Source organism: Haliotis asinina, chromosome 1 (assembly GCF_037392515.1).
Source record: "Haliotis asinina isolate JCU_RB_2024 chromosome 1, JCU_Hal_asi_v2, whole genome shotgun sequence".
Classification (NCBI taxonomy): domain Eukaryota; kingdom Metazoa; phylum Mollusca; class Gastropoda; order Lepetellida; family Haliotidae; genus Haliotis; species Haliotis asinina.
The window spans coordinates 50,858,698-50,884,840 of NC_090280.1; the positions used below are offsets into that span (position 1 = coordinate 50,858,698).

A 26,143-nucleotide genomic window follows, 5' to 3' on the forward strand; every position below is an offset into this window, starting at 1 on the left:
TGACATTGTGAACAGTTGGGTAGAAGATGAGGTGCCCGTCTGGAACCAGTACTTCGCCTTCCTGGTTGCGGAGATCGATACTCATGAAGTCAATTACTGTACTGTCTGCTTCAGAATCGATTATTTATAATATATACTGACAGAAAAAAGAAACACAACTCTGGCTTTTTATCAAGTTTTTCATCAAGATATACGCTTACTTTATGAGATTTATTTTCGAAAATTGCGTTTCTTTTGCTGTTCAGTATATCTGGAACATTGCGTCAAACATGTGACAGGACCAGGCGGACTCTGGATATTCATACACGGATCGTTTCAAGGGGCGTCTCTGTGTGCACTGACGCTCGTAGCCAGACTGACACCAGCATTGGCTTCGCATTGGCTGCAGACCGTGGCAAGCTTTTAAACAATGCTAATCCTTGCAATCTTGAAAATGACGGTCGCTCAGAATGATGTCCTTATTTCTGTTTTATTATCACAAAAGAACATAAAAATGTATTCGTCATAAAAATAAAGTAAGTGGGAGAGCGGTCATAAAGTCCATCATCTTTATAACAACACGGCATTCTCCCAATTGTACGTTGTCACAACGTTGTCACAATGCCTCTGTGCGTACATTTACGTTGTGACGTGACCTTGCACAATGAAGTGATAGTAATGTTTTCAGTAGGAACTGAAATTAAGTTACCAAACAGTATCTTTCGGATGGTACTCACGTAATATTACTGGTAAATAATGCAATTCGGTCTTGCTTTCTGCAGACATTACGAATAATCCGATGTCACAGTTTACGTCTAATCAACGTTAACGTTTCAGAGACCATGAACCATAACGTTGTGAAATATTCGACACATAACGTTTTGACAAGGTACGTATGTATATGTTGTAACGTTGTGTAATATTCGACACATAACGTTTTGACAAGGTACGTATGTATATGTTGTAACGTTGTGTAATATTCGACACATAACGTTTTGACAAGGTACGTATGTATATGTTGTAACGTTGTGAAATAACGTTACAAAATGATGTAATACTAACGACGTGGGAGCCATGACTTTACCAAACTACAACCTTCCCACAAAGTTGTGTTATGACTTTACCAATCTACAACCTTCCTGAAACGTTGTAAACGTTGTGTGCTAGCAGGGTTTACACATTGTTGATGGCATCACATAGATGGCGCTGTTGATAAGTCTGCAAATTATAGCTGTCGCTGATTTGTCCGCGATGGATCATTTGTCTGTCTTGTACCATTACGGGTTCAAACAATTCTGTCGACCCTGACTTCTTTCACAAGTCATTTGTCGGCTCCGTTGTATGTGTGTCCGTCTTTAACAAGCTGTCAGCAGGCCCCGACGTCTGTGTGTCGGTCAGCGGGGCCGACCTGAGGTAGGCCGACAGTGAGGTCGGGAAGTCGGTTATCACGCCAGTGGCCTTCAGTTGATGAAATGCTCGCTTGTACTCGCTGTCCTTATTCAACACAAACAGGAAAGTCTGAAAGAGGTATAAAGATAAAATGAATACGATGTTATTGAAGACTTTAAAAGATGCCTTTTGTCTTTACTTTAATCTGGAAGCAATCATAATTTGTGGGTTTTTTGTTTGTTTGTTTTTCTTGGAAGTCGCGGTGGCTGAGCGGGTTTGGCGGCTAAGTGTATAAGCTGGCGATCAGGCGCCTGACTCTGAGGATGTGGGTTCGAATCCCGAGTGGGTTGTCATACTTAAGCTTATGGTGTTTGATCTTTTTAACATATTATACTTCATGCATCCATTTCGTGTGGTGTCTAAACCAGATTTATTTAAAACTATAGTAAAGTGTCTACAGGTGGTCAGTCTATGATTTGTCCTAAGGTGGAGGATGCAGATGATGACGTTTCTATGGCAACTTACATTAATACCACGCCTGGACAGGTGACCAAAGAGGGACGATCGCATGAAAAGTCTGGAACAACAGGTTTAACTCATTATGGTTAATATACTGAGAGGGATACAAACTGTTTATTTAGTTTTCTGTACAAACATATCATGCAGATTTTCTTCTACTTCGTTACAAAAGGATTTAGGTATAAATACTTTACAGAATTGTCACCCACACACGCGCACGCGCACGCGCACGTGCACACGCACATACAGAAGCCACACACACAACTATGGAAGAGAGGTCCACCTACTTGTCAGTAAGCCAGACTTTAAATCGACCAAATCCGCCGAGATCAAAACCATTTTCTGGACTGAAAACAATAGTGAGATACAAGTTGCATGACACGTGGTGATACACCAGTTATTACACATCACATGATGATACACCGTTACTACACATCGATCACATGGTGATACACTAGTTAGAACATAGCACGCGGTGATACACCAGCAAGTACATAGCACGTGGTGATACACCAGTTATTACACATCACATGATGATACACCGTTACTACACATCGATCACATGGTGATACACTAGTTAGAACATAGCACGCGGTGATACACCAGCAAGTACATAGCACGTGGTGATACACCAGCAAGTACATAGCACGTGGTGATACACCAGCAAGTACATAGCTCGTGGTGATACACCAGTTATTACACATCACATGATGATACACCGTTACTACACATCGATCACATAGCGATACACTAGTTAGAACATAGCACATGGTGATACACTAGTTAGAACATAGCTCGCGGTAATACACAGGCAAGTACATAGCTCGTGGTAATACACCAGCAAGTACAAAGTACGTGGTGATACACCAGCAAGTACAAAGTACGTGGTGATACACCAGGAAGTACATAGTACGTGGCGATACACCAGCAAATGCATAGCACGTGGTGATACTTCAGTTATCACATGGCACTTGATGATACACCACGATTACATAGCGTGTCATGATACACCATTATTACATGGCACTTGATGATACACCGTTATTACATAGCACCTGGTGATACATCAGTTATTCCATGATGATACACCGTCATTTCATAGCAAGCGATGGATAACTGTTACCCTGCAAAATATGCTGGGAAAGACGGGGGGATAATTGATCGGGTGGTGACTCGGTGACCTTAGTTGGAGCGTTAGTGGTCAGTTAAACCTTAAGTCAGTGGACTGTATGGTCTATACAATGATTGTATTAGACCTCCGTCGTATTGCTAATACGTGTCACTGTGGTGTTAAACAAGGCCTCACCACAGATACTTGGGGAAAGTCTATTCCGGAATAACGAAACGTACTCACTCTAGTTCTACAGATGGCATGGGAGCTACAAGAAAGGTTTCACGCAGTCTGATAAAGGGGAGTAATCCAGTGTAGAACCATAGCAGCATGAGTAGTCCCCCTTTGTAACTGAAGAAAATAGGAATGTCCGCATTCTGAAATGCATAGAATCGAATACATTAGTAGCAGCAGCATCTGTAGTAGTAGTAGTAGTAGTAGTAGTAGTAGTAGTAGTAGTAGTAGTAGTAGTAGTAGTAGTAGTAGGTGTTGTTGTTGTTGTTGTTGTTGCTGTTGTTGCTGCTGTTTTATAATTTACAATTCGGTTCAGAGGGATTAACTGCACGTCTTACTGCACACGCTGTCGCCAGGATGTCAGTGCCAGGATCCATGTCAAGCAGTTTTATGTGGACAGAAGGAGTGCATGGTGAAAGTCATTTACCTGCTTATACATCAGAGTGGACGTTGATTTGTTTTCGCTGCCCCATATTGTCCTGTCTGTTCTGTCAAATTCCACGATCATGTCCGACACCTAGAGAAACAGAAGCTATATTACAGATGTACTTGACATCAGATCACACAAACCGCTGTATTACCGATGTACGCGACACGAGAACACAGAAACTGTTTTGTTATTGATGTACCCAACATGAGAACACATATCTAATCGCCGGCACATACATTCACCCGTCCACCACACTTAGTTATTGTCAGAGAACTGCCTGCTCCGATTATCTCACTCACTCACGCACTCCTGATTATTTCACCTTACGCACGAGCTGTTCCTGAGTTCCTTTCACTTCTAGCATGACAGGAACATCACTGAATCTCTGGAATACCTCTCTCAGTGTCAGAATCCGCGTGTCGTCGCCATACGTCTTGTGTCCTGTGCGGATAATTACGGGGCAGGTTACAATGAAACCACTTCAGAATGTGTAACTCTATCGCTATTGAGAGATAACGAAGATACCGTATGTCGTGAGATGCAGCATTCGGCGTAAGGTACGTACTATCTAGATAATTATATAAATCATACACTGATGTACTCATCATGTATTGTAGCAACAGTCTAAGTTAAAATAAGTGCAGTAGTCGTAGTCACAGTAGTGGTAGAGAGGTAGTCGTTATAGCAGTAGTAGCAGTAGTAGTAGTAGCAGCAGTAGTAGTAGTAGAAGTAGCAGTAGTAGCAACAGCATTAGTAGTAGTAGCAGTAGCAGCAGCAGCAGCAGTAGTAGTAGTAGTAGGTAGTAGCAGCAGCAGCAGTAGTAGTAGTAGCAGTAGTAGCAGCAGCAGTAGTAGTAGTAGCAGTAGCAGTAGCAGTAGTAGTGGCAACAGCAGCAGTAGCAGCAGTAGCAGTAGTAGTAGTAGTAGTAGGTAGTAGCAGTAGTAGCAGCAGCATTAGTAGTAGTAGCAGCAGTAGGAGGAGCAGTAGTAGCAGCAGCAGTAGTAGTAGTAGCAGTAGCAGTAGCAGTAGCAGTGGCAACAGCAGCAGCAGTAGTAGTAGTAGTAGTAGTAGCAGCAGCAGCAGCAGCAGCAGTAGCAGTAGCAGTAGCAGTAGCAGTGGCAACAGCAGCAGCAGCAGTAGTAGTAGTAGTAGTAGTAGCAGCAGCAGCAGCAGCAGCAGTAGCAGTAGCAGTAGCAGTAGCAACAGCAGTAGCAACAGCAGCAGCAGCAGCAGTAGTGGAGGAGGAGGAGGATCATCAGTAACATTTTACCTTTTCTGTAGTAGAGATCAAGTGGCGGCTTCAGCGGCGGGAGGTCCTAGGACAGAGCAAAGTTATGCATAAGTTTACTCGCATACTTCACACCAAGTCAGTGTGGAACCAGTCAAAGACCAGACGGGTAACTGATTGAATGAAGGCCGCTGCAGACAGACACAGGGAGCCAGACACCCGGCCCGGTAGAGACACAAGGTACCAAATACTGGGTATATGACACCGAAGTACCATACATAGGATACCAGACACCGAACCACATATCACTACAGGATAATGTAACCGTTCGGGCAGTGGCCGTGTCTACTCCCCTATAAAGAGCTGGGGGAGTGGCCGTGTCCACTCCCAGCGTGAAGTTTTTGCGGAACTTGGCAGCCACAGACACGCCCACCTCCATGCAGGATCTGCCGACATGCCAACCGGCGAAGGCGACCTCAAAAGCACCAAACCGAACGAACGAATGTAACCGTTCAAATAGATAACATTAATGTAATTACACACACATCCTACATCACAAAAACATTATGTTAAAACATTAAAATTCCGGCTGGTCTTGGCAAAACATAGAGGACGGAATAGTTGTCTGAAACCACACTCAGCGGATCCTGTCTCTACTTAGGGGCACAAATCTACAGGCAGTTGCACACCTGACCACCCATGTTCCTTCCTACTAATGTTCACGCCCCAGTGCTTTGATGACGTACCTCATATCTAGTGTCGATGACGGCGTCCGGGACTCCACAACACCTCTGCAGAGTCTCATCATGGAACACGACAACAACGTCATCGCTCGTCAACCTGACGTCCATCTCCAGGATGTCTGTGCCGCAGTTGACGGCGCTGCAATAGGAGTAGTGTGTGAAGGCTGCTGATACCCTGGAAGCTCTCTGCTACAGGTCAGCTTTAAGGACTGACTGACTGAGTTGAGTTTTACGCCGCTTTTAGCAATATTGCAGCAATATCACGGTGGATGACACCACAAATGAGCTTCATACACAGTACCCATGCGGGAAATCGAAATCCCACGTGGCCACTCTACAACCGTTCAACGTTAAGTGGTTCGGTAAACATTGGACAGAGGCCGAGAAGGCATTAGCATCGCTTTGAATAGTGTTTCAGTGACATCACGGCATACGGACTGAAAGTCGAGGCATCTACACCTTAACCCGATTATGTCCTCAAATCGCCACCCATTTATGCTATAGTTATGTAAAAACTAACTCGGCCCACGAAAGAGGAGTGAAAAATGAATATGTAACCAAGTGACTTCTGTCATGTTTGAAACTTGAATTTATGCCGTAAAGAAGCATGGGTCTGTGTATTGATTTCTAAATCACGTTTAAGTTATCCATCAACAATTGTGGACCTGTTTTGTAAATTCAATATCAGCTTATATTTTTATGTATATGTCATATGGTAGAATTCACAAATAACATTAACTCAAGATTTTTTCATCAGTAAAATTATTATAAGCGAGGTATGGTTTCTTAAGTCCCTCTGTGTATATGCGGGAGAAGTTACTGCGAGAGGGTCAAGGTCAAGATCTGGATAAATGGAAACCTAAAAGAGCGGAACGTTGATGCAAACATCTAAAATGTCACTCCGAATTTCGAAAATGTGTACATCTGGCATCGTCCAGGAGGAACTTACTGCAACGCCTATAGCAACATGGTTTTACTATACATACTTACCGTTCAGATTAACCAGGTTCTATTGAGCAAATTTGGTGAATGGTCATATGGCTGAAATATTGCCGAGATGACGCTAAAATATCACTCACTCACGTCCAGATTAGCGTGTTGATACATGAGATACTATACGTACTTGATGAATGCGGACATGGTGCCCTCTAACTTCTCGCCACCGCCTGAAAATGACGTGAGAATATTTACTCTTCTGCAATACATCATCACTTACGACACAATGTACATAATGGCGACTATAACTTATATCTATGTTTCTTCACCTAACACGTGACCAAGTCACATATGATGATTATTCGTTGTTTGACGCCGCATGAAGCAATATTCCAGCTATATGGCGGTAGGCTGTCAAGAAACTCGAGTCTGGACCAGACAATCCAGTGATCCTGACCACCCGATCCGGTTAGCCGCCTGTTACGACAAGCATGGTTCCTGAAGACCAATTCCTAACCCGGATCTTCATGACCAATATAGGTCGAAATTGTCAAGAGTGGGCTGAGAGTATCCCCAATTTCAACAATAATCACAGCACAGCACACACTGCGTGTAAAGAGAAGGGGAAAGTGGGAGAGACTGGCGAGAGAAATACTGACGACGTTTACCACAGAAACAAATATGTCTCCACAGAATAACGTCTCTGAATACTAGTGGGGCGGTGGGGTAGCCTGGTGGTTAAAACCCGGGTTCGATTCCCCACATGGGTACAATATGTGAAGCCCATTTTCTGGTGTCCCCCTCTGTGATATTGCTGGAATATTGCTAAAAGCGGCGTAAAACTAAACTCACTCACTCACTGAATACTAGTATATAAGTTTGACAGAAACAAACAATTCCTGTCAATTTGAAAACCCAATGCGAACGGGCATTCAGAAGATGAATATGTATGGCTGTAGCGTTGCACAGAGTGCTAGTCAAGTGGGGGAAATGTTGCGGTTCTGAAAGACAGTGAGATCAGCGGATTGTTTCGTAGATAAGGAAGACAAATCGGTATAGTGACAGTTCTTCCTCATGTGCATTCGTTATCATTCGCTCGCCATTCACAGGTCATGTGCAGGAATGCCACGAGATGGCCATGTGATGTGTAGTTGAGTGAGTGATTGAGTGAGTCGGTTGTTTTTTGACGCCGCACCGAACCGTATTCCAGCTTTATCAGGACGGGACAACTTGTTGTTACAGGAATTACCGTATGCAGATTTCAGACTTTTACCGCACTGGTAAATCAGCAAGCACGTGCATGGTCTTCACACAACCAAGACGCAAACACACGCACATAGTATATGATCCGGACCCACCATTGTAGTTTTGCTTGTACCAAGGGACGCAACTCAGCAACGTCTCAGGGGATGGGGACAACCGTGAACCATCACAGTTAATGATAATGATCAACAGCGCTAATGTACCAGGTGCCTTTGGGTTTTCCAACATGAAGTGTTTCGCACAGCCTAACCAATGGAAACATGATCATGTTGTACACATGTCAGTGCTACCTAGATCTCTGTTCATGCTACCAGTCCGTGTGTGTTCAACCCAAGAGAATTATTAGCAGTACGTAGTGAAATAGCTTGAGGGTGTCTGGTCCAGGCCCATTAGTCACAGGACATTATTATACAAACTTTTATTATACAAACTTCGACCGAAAAAATAAAGAAAGCAAGAAAGAAAAGAATGCAGAGCTTATTGCAGTGCTCCCATGCAGCACGAGAGACATATCACATATCAGGTATAATTACCTCCACGGTGACTCAGGTGTCGTTGGTTAAATCCATACTTCTTTATTCTTTTGTGAATTAGGCTTGGTTTCAGGAAAAACACAACTGACAAAGTTATGTAGATGAGTATGGGAATAACGACACCCAGGGTCAAGGATACCGGAAGTGCCCATTCTGCCATGTTAATCCTTGGTATTGTCAGTTTTCTGAAAGGGAACGTTAAGAGAGTATTACCTGTACGACAACTTTATAGTCCTACTTGTTTCTTACAGTGATCTATCGATGTCCTTGACAAATGCGACATTCATATACAAGAATGTGTTCCTGTCCCTTTGTATGTGTGTCATGGGTGAATGAGAAATGGCTATTCTGACAAGCCTCTGTTGGCTTTCTGAGGCCATCCATACACCTCTGGGCATCATTGTGGCAGTGACTGATGAATGAAACATATCCCTGACTTTTTTTTTGTCAGTTTTCTAAAGTGAGATAATTTATAATATTATCAACCGTGACTTGGACTCAGTGCTTGTACCGCCGCTCTACTGGTTGGTTTTGAAATGGTTTCAAACCCCCGTGTTATAACTCCCAAGACCTTAGTTTCATTAATATTTTCTGCCCCAAAGTGTGAAAACTTCAAGACTGGTTCCTGGCCCTGTTTGCGCAACAACATGTTTAATCTTATTTAGGTATCGATTCTGTTCCCTCTATTAAGCCGACGTCCATTATTCAGTCCCTTTAAAACAATGCTACCTATACAAGGGGCAGTAAATTTAAAACCTTATCTATGGGTCGTATTGCCCATGTTCAAACAACAATAATTGAACATACCACATACTTTTAAACAGGCGCTCTTGTCATCCACACTTGAGTTACCACGCTACCACAGACACTCATAACTAAAATACCAAGGAAAACAAACACTGTAGAGAATGTTTGACAAGGGTTACTGATCATTAAACCGAGTCTCGGCTATAAAGCCACCTAACACTGTTACAATCTGAACCTTGTGTTGATTATCACGACAAATTATGCGTGTTAATGATTACACGATCAGTATAACTCACATGACTGCGGAGAAATAGCTTCTGCTCCAGTTGTCGTCTGCTCTAGTTGTCGTCTGCTCGTTGTTGTCCTTTGTATATCCAGTCTCTATAGTCTCCCTGGTATATTGAACAAAGAAAATCGATCCACCGGCCTTCCCGCCTTAGAGATATTTTATCAAATTCAGGTGAAATACAAACGGACATGAGCTTGTCTTGTCAGTGGTTGGGTGTTCGTTGAGTCATTTTCCACTTCACGGATGACTCTCCAACCCCAAATAGAGCTAGCAAACTATTGATTTTGGTTATCTTTGTCCTAGTAAGCCATGCGTGTCTTGGCTGCACTCACATATATTAATCTACACTTACTGATTCATCTAACATAGGTGTTACATAAAGTAGCAACCTCTCTTCGATTTTGACTTAATAAGACTAGATCACATATACTTACAAACAGCGCTATAGGTGTGGTCGTGGTTCTTATATCACGCAAGGGATCGCTAAGGATAGTGTTAGGAGATTCCATGAACGCGTCGACTGTGCAGATCACGTGTTCCGGCCCGGAAGACCAGAGGGTTTATTAAAACGGCATATTTGTATATACTTCCGCGCCGAAGTCTAGAACAAGGTCAGCTGGTTCATCATTTTGACTGAGTAGGTCATGATTGACTTGAATACTCATCACGGGGGTGTTTCCAAATATCTACACCTAGTTACATGCAGGCGACTGAGTGCTGACATGTGACGTTATGAGGATAGGAATCTGGGATAGCACGGTTTTTATCCTATACCTGGACAGTGTCATATATGTTTTTACTCAGCTGTCTTACTCAATGTAAAACTTTATGAATACACAGTGTCATTTAGAAAGTGTTCACCTTTCATTACACATTATACATGTACAGTGGAAGCTATCTAAACCGGCATTCACTGGGACTGAAGAAATAATCCAGTTCAGACAATGTGCCGGATTATGGAGCTGATGATATATGCACAAGCCACGGGTGAGGCTGAAATTATATACTGGTGTTGACAACTTGTCGGAATAGACAGAGACCGGTTTGGACATCTTCCACTGTATTTGGGATTACACTTTCTTCGTAAAGTACAGAGCTGTTCTTTTGTAAGGTTGAGTCACATCCAGGTTTCGAACCCACACTGAGACTGAGGACCTTACCCCACGACAGTCAGGGCTAGTCAAGCCCGAGAACTACCGACCTCGATTATCCGCCCAATTAACCCCAACATGGAGGTTCACTCCTCTGTGTCCTATATGTTCCGCTACATGTACTGGAATATTTAGACCACACTCCCTCCCTCACTCTCTCCACACTCGTCCACTTGTAACACTTAAGGGAATCGTTGAGTACATTACATAGTACATTGTTCCCTGCACTTGCTAACATTGATTCTTCGTGGCAGCTGGGAGGTGTGGTTCAGCTGATGTCAGCTGGTGTCAGCTGAACCCGGTGTATAATGATGTATTGACTCGAGACAGGGTTAAAGGTTTACTATAACGCTGATATATAAGAATTACATTAACTACACTATATCTGCACATAACGACATTCAGCACATGCCATTGTAAAGTGATTCTAAGAGCTTTAAATGTCGGTAGTAATGATACTGTGATTTCAGACTGCAGTTATCACTCACTTCAACTTCAACTGACCTGCAGATGGAGAACACGTCGTCCACACCGCTACCATCTACACCTTCAATCATCTACTCCCTCATCCTCGCCGGCCGTCTTCAGGAAGTTATAGCTATTTGAACACTTGGAGTTAATTATTTACACCAGCCGCCGGAGGAGAGAGAGAAGTGGGGGAGGGAGTTAGTGTGTGTGGAGGAGGGAGGATTTGTTGATGAAAGGGGAATTATTGGATATACGAGTGCACGCTGCTGATACAGGATCATAGGCTCAGTTTGTTCTGTCTGTAGAGACGCGTGCATTGCATGTGAAACTTCTGTAGCGTTTCATCAACGGCAGCCTTGCTTCACTGTAACCTTTCCACTTTCGGCTGCACAAACGTTGAAACGTTTGATATAGGTTGCTGAATAACCGAATAACTGAATTTCTGTTGCTGCAAAAAATAGCAAAAAATCCTGAACAATTAACGACATGCTGTTTCAGTTCCTGAGCAACTAACAATACGAGGTTTTATTATGGGGTTGCGGGTTATATATAATACTTCCCTGACAACGTACGCTGGTCGTAAACGACATTTGCATTCAGATGATAGAGCAGGGTACACCAGGAAAGGCTGTATATTGTGCACTCCAGTGATCAACAGCATGAGCATCGATCTGCACAACTGGGACCTGATGGCATGTGTCAACCAAGTCAACGAGTCTGACCACCCGATCCCGTATTCGCTTCTTTTGACAAGCATAATCGCCTTCGGTGGCAAACACGGGTTGCTGAAGACCTATTCTATCCCTGATCTTCACGGGTCGAGGTGTCAAAGAACTACAGGATTCTAGGTTATAACAGATTTGAAAAGGTCTCGTGGAAGAAGGCACTCCCAAAATGTACCCCTTCGTGACATAATTATGTCTGATGCATTTTTCAAGTTGACATGTGGTTCTTGTTTCAGTGTTATCTTCCGGTGAAACAAATGCCTTGCCTTTGCAGGTGTTTGTGACTTGTCAATGGGCGGCAGGATCCATAGTGCTGGATGGTCTGAGATATTACAGAACCAGATTGATAGCCATATTTGCAAACTGTTTATTTAGTGTACTTACTAAATACACGGTACTTATGTAGCTTAAACTATTCGATATTCCTATCCAAGAAAACCGTTTGGTGACTCGCTAGGTATGTGAGGACTAAGTCATTTCGTTTTGAAGTTCAAATACCACCAGGACACAGATGCGCGGCTTGTGTTACGTATTTGTTGCTATAATGAAACGACCAGGCAGTAGTGATGACAGAGCAAGGATCATAACCAAGATCCGAACCCAGGACTATCTGACCCTGGCAAAAGGTAAGGTATGAACCAACTGGCCGCCAATCTGTAAGTGAACTGCCACAACCTTGTTTGGTCTTGTGTTGCACTGACTAGACAGCTCTGACATTACACACAGTATGTGTTGGAGACTCGCCCAGTGTCATAGGGATAGTTTACGTGTCGCGTAAGCAGTTTGCCTTAACACACATGGCACGGACATTGTCACACATCCGTGTACAGTGTATCATGGTGTTGTACATTAACATTTATAGGCTGAATATTGAATGCGAAATGAGTAAACGTGTTACATGGCACAGTCGTTCAATACATAATGTATCATGGCAATCTGTATCATGTACCACACTATTTGTTATGGTACATGGTAATCCATGATACCTCACCGCGTGCCCTGGTTCTGAGCAGCGTGATCAGATAGAACAAAAGTTCCTAGAACATTAAAAGAGTCAAAGTACAGCAGGTGTAGCCGTGGCGTATCTCAGAGATTCTGAAGGTGCCAAGTTCCCAGATATACAGTATCAGAAGAGTCAGTATGATCCATGATACCCCATCTCATATGCAATATCTCAGAGAGGCTATAAGATTCAATATACAATGTCTGAGGAAAGCCAGTGATTCACGACACATCAAGGTCCAAGGTTCTACTCCAGCTCGCGGTCCTTCTTCTCGGCGTCCAGTCGGTCCAGATGGTCCTTTAGCCGGGAGGGGAAGTCGGTGATGACCCCCGTGGCACCTAACTGGAACGCGCGGTCAAACTCATGCGGTTGATTCAGGCAGTAGACGTATGTCTGGAATAGAACAATATGTTGGGTCAGTACAGAAGTACAGCAGCGAGGATAGTATTGTGCCTAACGTCGCCCTAACCTTGGTATATTGAGACATGGTAACATATCTGGAAGTGATGTAGGGCTGCACCATCATAAACAGACCGAGGATCAGTAAATGGAATTGGGATTCGAAAATATGTATGGGACTTAAGTGACGCAACTCTCAACCTTCCACAGTCATTCCATAGTGTCACGAGATGTCCCGAAGAAAACGTCCATGAAGGAATAAATTCTCTAGTATCCATTACGGAATGGTATCCTTGTTGTCTTCTTTTTTTTCTTTTTTTTTTTTTCTTTTTTTTTTTTTTTTTTTTTTTTTTTGTACACTCTTACAGAAGTACAGAAGGACTGGTTCCTGGAATTCAATTCTAGCCCGAATCTTCATGGGATACAGTGATGGGTTCCTGAAGACCAGTTTTAACCCGATACTTCTGTACCAGTGTGGATATTTATGCTACAACATACCGGTATTCCTCTGGCTTTGAGATGCTTGAAAAATCCACTACTCATCATCAGTCTGAAAAAGAGAACGGATGAGTCACCTCCTAAAACTAACTTCTGCTTATCCGGTTGCCGGTTGAGTGACTTTTGTTTCACTGAACCGTGACAGTGAGTGCGCCAACTCTAGCGCCCCCTGGAGATACCGCAACACACACCGTCGTCACCACAAAAAACGACGTTCTCCCTGGGACTATTCAAGGCAGCGTCAAACCCAAGTCACTCACTTACTTGTCAACGATCCACGTTTTCCAGCCCCTCAAGTATCCCACCTGGAAGCCGCGCTGGGGGCTGCAACAGCAACAACACATACACCAACTACTACACACACGAGTATTACTATAGCAATAATAAAAATGATGATATTGACAACGACAAAGACGACCACGATGATGATGATGATGATGATGATGATGATGATGATGAAGGTGGTTCTGATCTTACAACTGGCACTTTTACAGACACAGTGGAAATGGGTAGGTAGGTTTTCAATTGTTCCTTGAAAGAGGCCCATGAAGTGCAGGATCTACGGTTGACAGGTAGAGAGTTCCAGAGAACAGGAGCATTGGTTGAGAAGCTCTGGTTCCCATTGCTGTCTTGGAGTCTGGCACTGAGAGCTGGCATTTTTGTACTGTGGTCTGAGACTTCTGTTTGGTTGGCAGCGATGGATGAGGTCAACTTATATTATTATAATATTATGCTGATTTGATAAAGGGTTTCGTTTCGACACCTGCACAGTAAAATACTAACTAGAAACACGTGAAGTAGACTATTTAACTACGATATGTTTCAATCATTATGCTCTGCCCATTTCTGGTCTGAAAAAGGTATTGTTAAAGTTGAACTTAGTATATACGAAGACGTTTAGCAATCTCCCGGGGGTTTCCGTACAATGGGGCTGGTCAAGATATACACAAACTCACTCCAGCGTCAGTAGAGGCATGGGGGTGAGGAACACCGTTTCCCTGATGGGCGTGAAGGGTAGGAGCCCCAGGTAGTACAACACGAGGAACAGGTAGCGCCGGTGACGGTTCACCCATAACGGGATGAAGGGGTTCTGGAATATAAACCCTTAATGACGTCATCAAGAGACTGTATCGAACTTCATTAGCACCTGTTAACGTATTATAAGATCTAGGTAAGAATAGACATCTTAACGCTTTCCCTATGCCGGCCGTACGGAATCGCAAACGGGGTCGTGACGCACGTCATCTGTATCTAAAATGTAAACATCGGTGCAAGTACGGTCAATCACTTGATTGGCTGGCCAGATATTGTTCGACGGCGTAAAACAAAATAAACAAAATACTTAATAATGAATTCCTAAGTTGAAATACTGACTCTGGGATTTTAACATGGACATGGGACACGGACAAGAAAAATTCTTGGAATATTCTCATAACAGGAACTGAGCACAGATTGGATTATGAGATGGAAACTTGTTAATTCTTCTCGGCTGTTCATAAGATATAAATAGTTGAATGGGTGGATATGAAAACATGTTCAGTGCGGGACGGAAATTATGATGTCAACGACGCTCTAACAAAGTTTACGCATTATGGAAACAATCATAATCTTTATTTCCACTGGTTTAAGGCGTGATCAGCACTTGTTGGCATCTGGGGGTCACACAGGCTAACTGAACCGGCGCCGGCCAGATAAATGACACCTAGGGTACTGTTTCCCTGTAATAATGCCTGTGATAAAGCCATCATATAGATCGTTAAAACACTCAGCTCAGAAGAACTCTCTTTTTCAGAGGTAAGACAGTCTTGACTTGCCCCATCAACAGACTGTAGTTGGATAGTTAAATGTATTCTCAAGCATTTAGGAGACGGATAAGCCCTGTACATGAAGTACTGATGTCTCGACGGAACACTGACCTTGTTGTAGAGGGCGTTAATCAGCTTAGTGTTGTGGCTCCCCCAGGCGGTTGTCGTCTCACGTTTATGCTTCACCACCAGCTTGGCGATCTGAGTAGAAGAGAGGACGCTACGCTATACACAAGATGTGAAATCTGTAACACCTAGGACGTCATATCTGTCATATCTAGCAGAGGTTTAGTCCAGTGGTCAAAGTACTCACGTTGAGGAACTATGTTCGATTCTACGGATGGGTACAATATGTGAAGCTGTGACACATACCTCTCACTCACCATTAAGGCTGGTGAAGGTTCTACCCAATCACGTACAGGCAGGACGTACGTAATGGATTGTACTGGGCAAACGCTAACGTCAGCTTTATTCGCCTTTAAATGAAAGAGATGTTGCTTAGCCTTTATTGGTGGTGCTTCAAAACAAGAATAAAATTCTTGGTGAGGTCCACAACAGGATAGAAAGGTAGGGGTGTCATGATCAAACCGGAGAGTTTTAACGAATATCCCCAACCTGTTGCAACTCACCCCGTCAATCAATGCGTGATCCACGTCGTCACATTTTACGTCAATGAACACTGCGGATTTAGGAAACCTCTCAAATATTTCACTGAGAGTTGGAATCGGTTCCGGCCGTCCTCGGGATGCGAATCCTGTCACAGACATTGAAGGTCACGTGAGATATATTTCTACTTTCAAATGTGAAAAACAAAAATCAATTACAAATAAATAGTCTTAGTTTATATCTTAATTGCGGTGTTTGTTAGTCTTCTTCAAGGCAACATTATACATCACGCCTAGCTCTGTATAAACCTGGGCCCAGATTTTCGAAGCTGTCTTAGCGCTACGATAGTCGTAAGTGCAATACCATCTTAGCGCTGAGAGAGTTTCGAAAATCTAAGCTCTGGCTAGCTATTCTCGAAACGTTCGTATCCCTACGAACTTCTTAAACCTATTCTTATAACACATTGGTTACGATCAAAGTTAAGACTTCAAACGTTACGAGCCCTGATGGACAAAACGGCTGTGTGAGTAGAGCTTGTCACTCACGTGTAACCAGTGGCTCACCTTTCTGATACCGCAGGAAGAAGGGGGGTCGGAGCCACGGCAGTGTCTGCAACCATAAATGTACTCTTGCATACCGATACTCCGCACATATAAGTGTGTAAACACTTTTGACAATTCCACTGTTCGTTTTAACAGTGAGTAATTAACTATTACTCACTCACTTATGTTCGCCAGCGTGAATACGAGATAACATGATATACATTTGTAACGACCATTACAGTTCATAATTCTATGCTGGAATTCGAACCATGGTCCGAACCTGATCCCAGTCGGACGTAAATTGACATTATGACCAAAGAGATCAATCCCGTAAGCATCATATAGATGGCATCCTTACCTTGCCGACTTCGGATCAGGAGGTCCATGGTTCGAATCCCAACACGGGACTCAGAACATTTATGGCGTTACACAATCAACATTAACCCTTTTTACAGTGAAATTTAAATGGTATTTCTATCAGACGTAATCAGGCTAAATGTGTCTCTGAAATTTCTGTCCACAATATACACTTGGATTATTGAATGAACCTTTAGATAATGATATTTAGTCTCTTTGTATTCTGGCAATTCCAAATGACCAGTGAACTTTTCTGTAGCAATTTTGAAACCACGTGACCATATGAGTAATCAGAAATAAGTATCCCGCTTTACTTCATAGTTAACGCAGAAATCGAGTTGAATGCCATAATTGTTTTTCGTTTCCATGGAAACGAGTTGGATTTGGACGAAGACAGGGATTAGTTAGTTTCCGGAGCAGAACTCAAGAGCTGTTTATTACAATTATCTTTTCAAACTTTGCATGTGCATTACCCAGGTACTGAAGTGTGCATCTTGAAATTTTCAGATTTGTGGGTGTGAATTTCTCGTTCATGAACAACTTCAGGAACAAATCATTATGGATCAATGTGTCAATATATACATGTATATAATAACAAGGATGTATTGGCTACGTTGACAAGTGAACGTACCCTATATAATGAGTCTGTTATTTTCCAGGGGGTGCCACAACACCTCTTCAAAGTCTCGTCTGGGTAGACGATAATCTCACCATCTCTCGTCCTCCTGACACTGAAGAAGAAGTCTGCTCCGAGCGAGGAAGAACTGTCATAGATGAAAAGTATAAGTTTACATGTTGTCATGTCTTCATGGGAGCGTTTTCGGACAAAAACATGCGCTCCCTGAATGAACAATAGTCAAAGTTGTCTGTATGTTATGTTTGACTATAAATCCAAATACCGCATTTCCTTTAATAAGCGCCGTGTCTCTAATAAACGCCAGCCATCTAATAAACAGCTCACTAACACCATGATGGTAATTGCGCTCCGTAAGCACTGAAATAACGATGGGCCTCTAATAAGCGCCCGGAGTCTAATAAGGAGTCTGGAACTGATCCCGAGTGAGTGAGTTTACTTTTAAGCCGCACTCAACTATATTCCAGCTATAACTAATCAAATTTGGACCAGACAATACAGTGATCAACAACATAAGCATCGACCTACGCAAACCGATGGCAACCGATGACATGTGTCAACTAAGTCATCGAGTCTGACCACCCAATCCCGTTAGTCATATCTTACGACAAGCATTGTCGCCTTTTGCGGCAAGCATGGGTTGCTGAAGGCCTATTCTAACCTGGATCTTCACGGGCCGCAACTGGTCCCGAGCGCTTATTGGGGGAAATACGAAAGGTGCGTACCCAAGTACGTTAAAGAACATCCAATGTTTTGTACGACTACCGGTAATGGGTGGTGGGTATTGAAACACACATCCGTCCGAATTAGAGGGTTCTTTAGGTTTTAGCAGTATGTCCAATGTTTTGCGACGTCCCAGACAAACCAGCCCTGCAAACATAAATATCCCAGCCAGGCAGGGTAACATCAACTTTCATTTTTTTCGAGGGGGGTGGGGGGTAGGGGTGGGGGGATCGAACCATCTACGTTCAACGGACAACGATGAAATCGTTAACGAATGACGAAAACAATGTCACTTTGTTTAAGTGTTAGCAATCCCCGGATTATTCGTCCAGAATGTGGGGGTACGGATTAATATGAGGGTCAGTGTATACAAGAAGGATGCGATGAACGACACATGACAAACGGTGGATGCTCAACTACTGTCACGTTCTGTCATCAGTTTCCCCAAACAGCCTTGTTTGGTTTGTCAGCAGTTCAAACCTGTTGTGACATACACCCCACGTGTACACACGACCGCAAACATACACTACCGGGCAAACGAAAGCACACACCCTTAATTATATAAATCAGTGGTTGCTACGACTGAAAAAATGACAAAAAGAGAGGATAACAAGCTGTTGTTGTACTTAATACGGGAATCACAACGGTATTTTAGAACGAGTGTTTCGAGAACAGTTTTCAGACTCATCACGTCTTATAGTATACATCGTCACGATATGGCTGAGATATTGCCGATGTGACGTTAAATATTAACTCACTCACTCAGTATAGTATACACAACTATAAGAATAAAGGAACACTTGTACTTTCATATATTCCCCTATTCATTTCCATGACTATACATGTATTTTGGTTAAATCCAGCTATAAGTGGGTGTTTGTTCTTGCTTATCTGTTTATTAAAGCAACGTACTTACTGTTTGAAAGCAGAGAGGGACCCCTCCAGGGCTTCACCGCCTCCTGGAGAGAAACAGAAGGATCAGACTAAGTTATCCAGCCTGATAATGATTAGACATGAATAATTGGTCACAGAGGGCTATATACTTAGGTTGGGGGAATGCCATAGTGCTTGAGCGGCCCAGACGCCTCGTGCTGATGGCCCATTGAGTATAGTAGCTCAGGGGTTCGAACCAAGACCTGCTGACCGCATGGTGAGACACGAGACGTTGCCAAGGCGAAGAATTTTAGCTACATAAACTGCTCGTACTGCTCTGGGTGTTGATGTTGGAGTTAGTGTTGGTTTTGGTGCGTTCGTAACTACTCGTGTCATTCCGGAAAGCCGGATGGTGACTTGTATCCCTCTCGTGGTCAGGTTGATGTCTGGGCCTTGTCTAAGCGTAAACGGACACGGGAATGAAAATGGCCAGGGACTATTTCCAAGGAAAGATAACTGTGAATTTCCAGACATGGCTACTCTTAGAAATGTATACACGAAAGTCACTTTAAGTAAATTTCTTATGTCATTACCAAATATCAGCAGCAAGATAATTTCATAATCAGGGAAACAATAACAATCGACAATCGTGAAAAAACTATTTGACCTCAGTTTACCACGTGAGAATTGATTGGTTTGCCATAGGTCTTGACAATATGACGTACTGTACAGGTACGAGTCTTCTAATAGGTCACGGAAAGAGGCGAGTAGTTACGAATGGGTAATGTTGTTGTTAGTGGTGGTGCTGGTGGTGCTGGTGTTGGTTCTGGAATATATTGATGGGGAGACGTTAAGGATCAGAGATTGGATATTTTCTGCCAGTGTGGAATACAGTAATACAGCGACTTTCAGATGTGAACTCCATTGCTTCTAAATTCCCTTCAAAGTCAATACATCGGCTGTCCTTGCATGTGAATCAATCAAAAACGTATCACAAAATCTTCAACAGGCAAATTCACAGAGTATTCACGTCACATCCGCCAGTCACGTGTCCACACATACACAATGCCCCCATTCTGTCAATGACAACCTGCTTCAGCTGCGTGCAGAATAACGTCACGATCAAAACCTCTGAAAACTGCTTGTTGTCTCTTTGATTGATAATAAACATTTTCACCACTTCACAATATGTTTTCACCAAGAACCATTTGTTAATTGACTACAGCCTTTTATTCACACAAGTACGTAGTGTAATACTGGTTACATGAGCAAGAATGTTATGTTGTGAAACAGACATCAACCTCTTCCAACTTATCCAGGCAGACATACCCAGACATAACGAGATTTTTATTTTCGTTTTTAGCGAGGATCACGTGAACTATGTGTCTGTATTTTACTATGATCATTTGAACTAACTAGACTGCACGTAGACTTGGAAGATTTCTGAAACAGTTTGAAACAATTTATCGATGAGTCATCTAGTGACTTTAATGATTCTTTCCCCCAGGTGTGAAAGATATAATATGATATGGATAGTTTCTAGCTCCTCAACTAAAATGTAAGATATCGTCAATCACAATATACACCAATGTCTATCAAATCATTGCGGATATACTGTGTTTTCTCACCTACACTGTTAAATGTTGTTTAATGTGATGTTGTCGAAAGACGTTATGAAGACGTTATGGTGAAGAAGACTCAGATTACCTCCCCTGAAACTGCACACTCTTCCCCGAAACTTCCCAAGGGACTTCCGCTTGTAACATACATTGGGGTAGAGGCTGCAGGCGACAGACAACACCACGAAACATAGGAAGAAAAATCCAGTAACAGACACAATGCACACGGTCACCAGCAACCCCGTGTCGTCTGCCAGGTTGGCCGCCATCTTGGATTACGCCATTGTTCCCCACCCAATCAACAGCAGCAGAAGGCAACCACAAGTATGTGGGCTCCTGGTGGAACTCTGGCCATGTGTTCCTTGCTTATTCAGTCAGTTTGTATTTGGGTAAAATATATTAACTGTGCCGAGAATGGTGAAGTTGAGAGCCGTACGGCGCACATATGCACGTCACGTAACGACGCGCGTGACTGACGTGATGAGACTGCTGGGAAATATATGTGGACATGCAGTGTTCTATATTGCCCTATGGGTGACGTGCTCTCTATCTCTCCATCTCTCTCTCATGTGTGTGTGAGTGTGTGTGTGTGAGTGAGTGAGAGAGAGAGAGAGAGAGAGTGTATTATTGACTTATTCACAATGAGGTACCGCGCGTCATTTAAACGTACACTTTTAAGGTGTATCTTTTAACGTCATCCCAGTCAAAATATTACACTGCATCTTCTGACGTCTCGATATGGAACGACCGGGATTATCACACCATGGACCTTCCTCAGGTCAGGAGCCTCAGGAACACTCCGCAATAGTCAAGTATTATAGCTAAAATGGATAGAATTTTTTATTAAAACGGCCGCACGTTATCAGAAATGAGCGGGCCACTGTAACTTGATAATGCCCGCAAAATGCTTGACGACGGGCCATTATCAAGCCACGTTAGGTGACGTCATAAGTAGCTCAGCTGTTGAAGTTCAATCACCTACGGCCCGTTTAAACTCGGGTTCACTATTGACCATGTATCTGGCTCACATTCATCACATATGCCTGTACCATAATGCACTTTCCTGCATGTGCCAACCGTAACAACTGTATCATAAATGACAACATACAGCAATGAAAATATCGATTTCAAGTCTTACGTTGCTGATCACTCAAAACAATGGCGGCTGGTAGTATGAGCAAAGGTAAAGGTCGAATGTCATCTGTGTTGTTCTATGACGTGTCTATATTTGTAAAATGTGTAAAAAATTTGTTTTGCCGCTGTTTTTATTCTTATTTTATTAAACATTCTATTCATTTTAGCTATAATAACGGTAACGCTATTTTTCAGGGCATTATCATTTGCAGAGGCCCGAGGTCTTTCATTAACTGCTCGACGAAGGAGGGCAACTGAAAAGACCGAGGGCTTCTGCAAATGATAATGCCCTGAAAAATAGCGTTACCCTTATAATAACGCCAGCAGTGCGCGTAGTGAGGGTCTGACTTTCTATTACTTCCAAAGACACACGTGATCTGTACACAGGAAATTATCCAGCGAATCTTGACAATATATGTTCTGATATGAACCACCACGAGGTGACGGAGCTCAGTGATGGAGAGACGAAGAACAGGAACTAAACACGCAAAGCTTCACAAACCACTGTAGGTCCGTACAAAGGTAAAGGATACTCACTACGAGTAAGTGATGTCTACGACTGTTTCAACTGAATAATGTTTAACAAAGCAGCAGGCAGGGTAAGGTAAGGCCAATGTTTGTATACAGTTTTGGTAATGACTTCTCTGTAGGCGTAAGAAGTTCAGCTTGAGTAGCAAACAACTCATCTGAGGTTCCACTCTCGTCTTCCAGTTTGTGAATGTCACATTTCTATGTTGTGAGCGATGACATGTGAGTGACATGGAAGCTATCAAACAATCATATCGCCAAGGACACCCCACACAACTGACAAGGTTTTCCTTGTATATGGCAGCAGTCTGTAAACACTGAGTGTAATGATCAGCAGCATGGGCATTAGTCTACATGCATACGATGACATTTACCAACAATGTCAGCGACCCTGACCACCCAACCCCCTTAGTTGCCTCTTACAACAAGCATGGGTTACTGAAGATCAGTACTCTAATCTGGATCTTCGCGGGAGACAAGCACGGGTTGCTGAAGACCAATTCTAATCCAGATCTTCATAGAAGAGAAGCACCTGTTACTGAAGACATTGTAGCCCAGATCTTCCTGTACAGGTGGCAAGGACCCAAACCCAGTACTGATGTTGATGCAGTTAAAACTTGAAGACAAATAACAAACTAACAAATGATCAAGGTAAAAACGTTTACAAACACAAGTATTACATCTAAACCATAAAGCAAGAAGTCACAAATAATAAAACACACAACTGGGTTATACAGTGAGGTTGTATACCTGGGTTATAGTCAGGTTGTACACCCGGGTTATACAGCACATGGTATAGAAGACATGTTGTATGCAATATAAACGACACAATACACTGAGCACTCTCTCAAGGACCTGGCAATGAAACCCTGATAATCCAGACCAGTGTTTCTAGTGATAACACCTAGACTTCCAAACATATGGATAACTGAATGCCTGGAAAGTAGTAAGATCGGTATTGTATAATACAGTGCACCACATGTAAGAAGTGATGATCCTCAGAGTACCAACACCTATACAAACACTAGACACCTGGTGACAGGTGTCATTATAGTAACCTATGCCAGGCCAAGACGGACATGATGTCATCAGAACCAGGTTTGTCAGTGATATTGAGTTGCGGATTCAACATTTTCAAGTAATTGAAACACTGACGATCCCATGTACAGGTGAGTGAGTGAGTGAGTGAGTGAGTGAGTTTATGGGTTTATGCCAGGGGAATTGCACTTCAGCCTTATCCGAGCAGGTCAACATCTACAGATGACTGAAGTGGGGAACAGACAATACTACATTGAGCATGGGGTGGTGATGACAAACCATGACCCTTAGTATTTGGTATTTAAATTCAACCTTAGACTTCAAGGTCGATTATTTTTACACATACATGCACTAACAGATACACAGGTGTCACAACTCTACAGTCCATACACAGAACTCTCCATGTCAAGGTCAACAGTGTGTCTTTGAAGAGCTAAGTGCGTTTGTCAACATCGGTGGATTCTAAATACTCCTAACTTTAAAAATATGTATTAATTTCTTGAATTTGAATTGCGTTTTGATCACACTACATCATCACCTGGTGCATTCTGACAAACCTTTTGTTCACACATCATGACCTGCTGCATCCTGACAAGCGTTTTGATCACACTACATCACTACCTGGTGCATCCTGACAAACCTTTTGTTCACACATCATGACCTGCTGCATCCTGACAAGCGTTTTGATCACACTACATCACTACCTGGTGCATCCTGACAAACCTTTTGTTAACACATCATGGCCTGGTGCATCCTGACAAGCGGTTTGATCACACTACATCATTACCTGGTGCATCTTGACAAGCATTTTGTTCACACAGCACTATAACCAGTAATATCTGTCAGGTGCCTAAGAACACAATCACTTGATGCTTGGGTACATCTGTGCTTACCTGAAAGTTCAACATCCATCATTAAACCTGGCTGGATTGATCTCAAAGCCAACATGAATTTTGAGAGTAAATTTTCAGTCAATGTGTGGAATGTTTGAACACAGTAAGACTGTAAGTCCAGCTAAAGCCACATAACAAATTCATTAGCACATACAAAATACACAAAACACCTTCTGTACATACAAAACAAATATTATAAATAACAGTAAATGAAACCACACAAAATATATACACTAACAACGTAACCATGGCAACCATGGACAGCTAATATAAAACTCAAAACTCATCATCAAATCTTCCATAATAATAATATAGTATGTTTCCAGTCACAACACAGTACCGTTTCCTTGGTAACTGCTCATGTCAGCATAAAATGAATCATATTTATCAGAGGTTAGCATTAACTATTTTAACTTGTGTCTTAATGTGAGCCATTCTCACACTTGAGAAAACAGGGGGTTGTGTATGAATGACTGTCCAGAGTGTACACTGACAGTTCTGAATGTATGCCAGCATGAGTGAGTGAATGAGTATGGCTTATACGGCATACAGCAACATTCCAGCAACATGACTGTGGGGAGGGGACACCAGAAATGGGATTCACACATTGTACCCATGTGGGGAATCAAACATGTCTTCAGAGTGACCAGCAGACGCTTAAACCATAAGGCCACCCCTTCGCCCCAGTAACTAGCATGAGTGAGTGACTATTGTTTTGTGCCATGGCAGCAATCCTGCTGCTAATAGAGTGAAATGCGTAATATTAGAAATGTGAGAAAAGCCTGTAGTACCAATCCGTTAAAATCGTGCATGATAACTAGACATCTTTTCACTAATTATACCCATATGGGGAGATGCACCAGCACCATAACAATCAAACACTCTTACCCTTTGACCAGTGAGACAGATGTTTCTCTGGACCCGTTTCACAAAACTCTCATAACCCTAAGATCTTGTAACTTTTCTCGTAGAATTCATACATTCTATACAGTAACATTGACATATGATAGTTATCTCCCTATGAGAGCCTGGTGATGGCCCTGAATGGCACAAATATGTAATGCAGGTAACACTGCTGACCACATACCACCAAACAATCTGTCACAGGGATACTGACTTCTTACACAATGGAAATATCAATGTGATAAGTGGATTTGGGGTTGTGTTGCATGATGCTGATTGATTCACTCAAACAGACACACAACACACTCCATCCTCTCCCTGTCCTCTGTAGTATCTCCAGTTCCTGCTGTATCTGTTGCTTCAGAACTGTGTCCTGTTGCTTCATAACTGTGTCCTGGACATCTTATTGGTGGGTTGGTGAGTGAGTGAATGAGAGAGAGTGGGTGAGTGAGTGAGTGAGTGAGTGAGTGGTGCCATACTCATGTGTCAAGGAAGCTCCATACTCAGCATTGTACCTACTTCTTCACCTGTTCACCATAAAGTTTGCACAAAGTGGGACACCTGATCATACCAGTTATGTTTATGGACAGAAAGTGTTATCAGAACTACAAGCAGTGGACCATCCTTATGACTAATTAAATAACATAACATTACACTAATTACTTAAAAACAATATGATTTGGTTTTGAAGCACCATTAATGTCCCCAAAGAAATGATCACTCAGAAGAGTGAGCCATACAAGAGTGAGTGAGTGAGTGAGTGAGTGAGTGAGTGAGTGAGTGAGTATGGTGCTTCACAGTATAGCAGGATTCCTGCAATATCACAGCAGGGAGTATACAGTG

The 26,143-nt window shown here is 42.7% G+C and overlaps 2 protein-coding genes across 3 annotated transcripts; both read right to left on the minus strand.

Moving 5' to 3' along the window:
* Positions 1-859: 859 nt before the first annotated feature.
* On the minus strand, positions 860-11,132 carry LOC137280045 (lysophospholipase D GDPD1-like). Of its 2 annotated transcripts, none has more exons than XM_067811856.1 (12): positions 11,057-11,132; positions 9,409-9,504; positions 8,366-8,550; positions 6,757-6,799; positions 5,637-5,772; positions 4,933-4,978; positions 3,985-4,103; positions 3,660-3,749; positions 3,242-3,375; positions 2,175-2,234; positions 1,894-1,945; positions 860-1,497 (listed from the first exon to the last, which is right to left on the minus strand). In XM_067811856.1, the coding sequence occupies exons 1-12, from the start codon at positions 11,107-11,109 to the stop codon at positions 1,294-1,296; spliced, it is 1,218 nt and encodes a 405-aa protein (XP_067667957.1). In that variant the 5' UTR covers positions 11,110-11,132; the 3' UTR covers positions 860-1,293. The 2 variants fall into 2 exon arrangements, with proteins under 2 accessions (XP_067667957.1, XP_067667958.1); XM_067811857.1 differs by lacking the exon at positions 11,057-11,132 and adding an exon at positions 9,836-9,925.
* Positions 11,133-12,098: 966 nt separating this feature from the next.
* LOC137293182 (lysophospholipase D GDPD1-like) lies at positions 12,099-21,132 on the minus strand. Its single transcript, XM_067823890.1, has 10 exons — positions 20,893-21,132; positions 19,229-19,271; positions 17,587-17,719; positions 16,620-16,665; positions 16,080-16,204; positions 15,562-15,651; positions 14,602-14,735; positions 13,910-13,969; positions 13,646-13,697; positions 12,099-13,141 (listed from the first exon to the last, which is right to left on the minus strand). Exons 1-10 carry the CDS (start codon positions 21,071-21,073, stop codon positions 12,995-12,997), a joined length of 1,011 nt encoding a protein of 336 aa, XP_067679991.1. The 5' UTR covers positions 21,074-21,132; the 3' UTR covers positions 12,099-12,994.
* Between the last annotated feature and the right edge of the window lie 5,011 nt (positions 21,133-26,143).

Bases quoted from the DNA above. Each gene is read 5' to 3' on its own strand.
- LOC137280045 (XM_067811856.1), bottom strand. From the start codon at position 11,109: ATGATTGAAGGTGTAGATGGTAGCGGTGTGGACGACGTGTTCTCCATC. The intron at 4,104-4,932 runs GTAAAATGTTAC...TTATCCGCACAG, and splicing joins TGATCTCTACTACAGAAAAG to GACACAAGACGTATGGCGAC. The intron at 2,235-3,241 runs GTGAGTACGTTT...TATTGTTTTCAG, and splicing joins ATGCCATCTGTAGAACTAGA to TCCAGAAAATGGTTTTGATC.
- LOC137293182 (XM_067823890.1), bottom strand. From the start codon at position 21,073: ATGGCGGCCAACCTGGCAGACGACACGGGGTTGCTGGTGACCGTGTGC. The intron at 17,720-19,228 runs GTAAGTACGTTG...CATCTATGACAG, and splicing joins TCCCTCTCTGCTTTCAAACA to TTCTTCCTCGCTCGGAGCAG. The intron at 13,142-13,645 runs GTATGTTGTAGC...GTTCTATTCCAG, and splicing joins TCAAAGCCAGAGGAATACCG to ACATACGTCTACTGCCTGAA.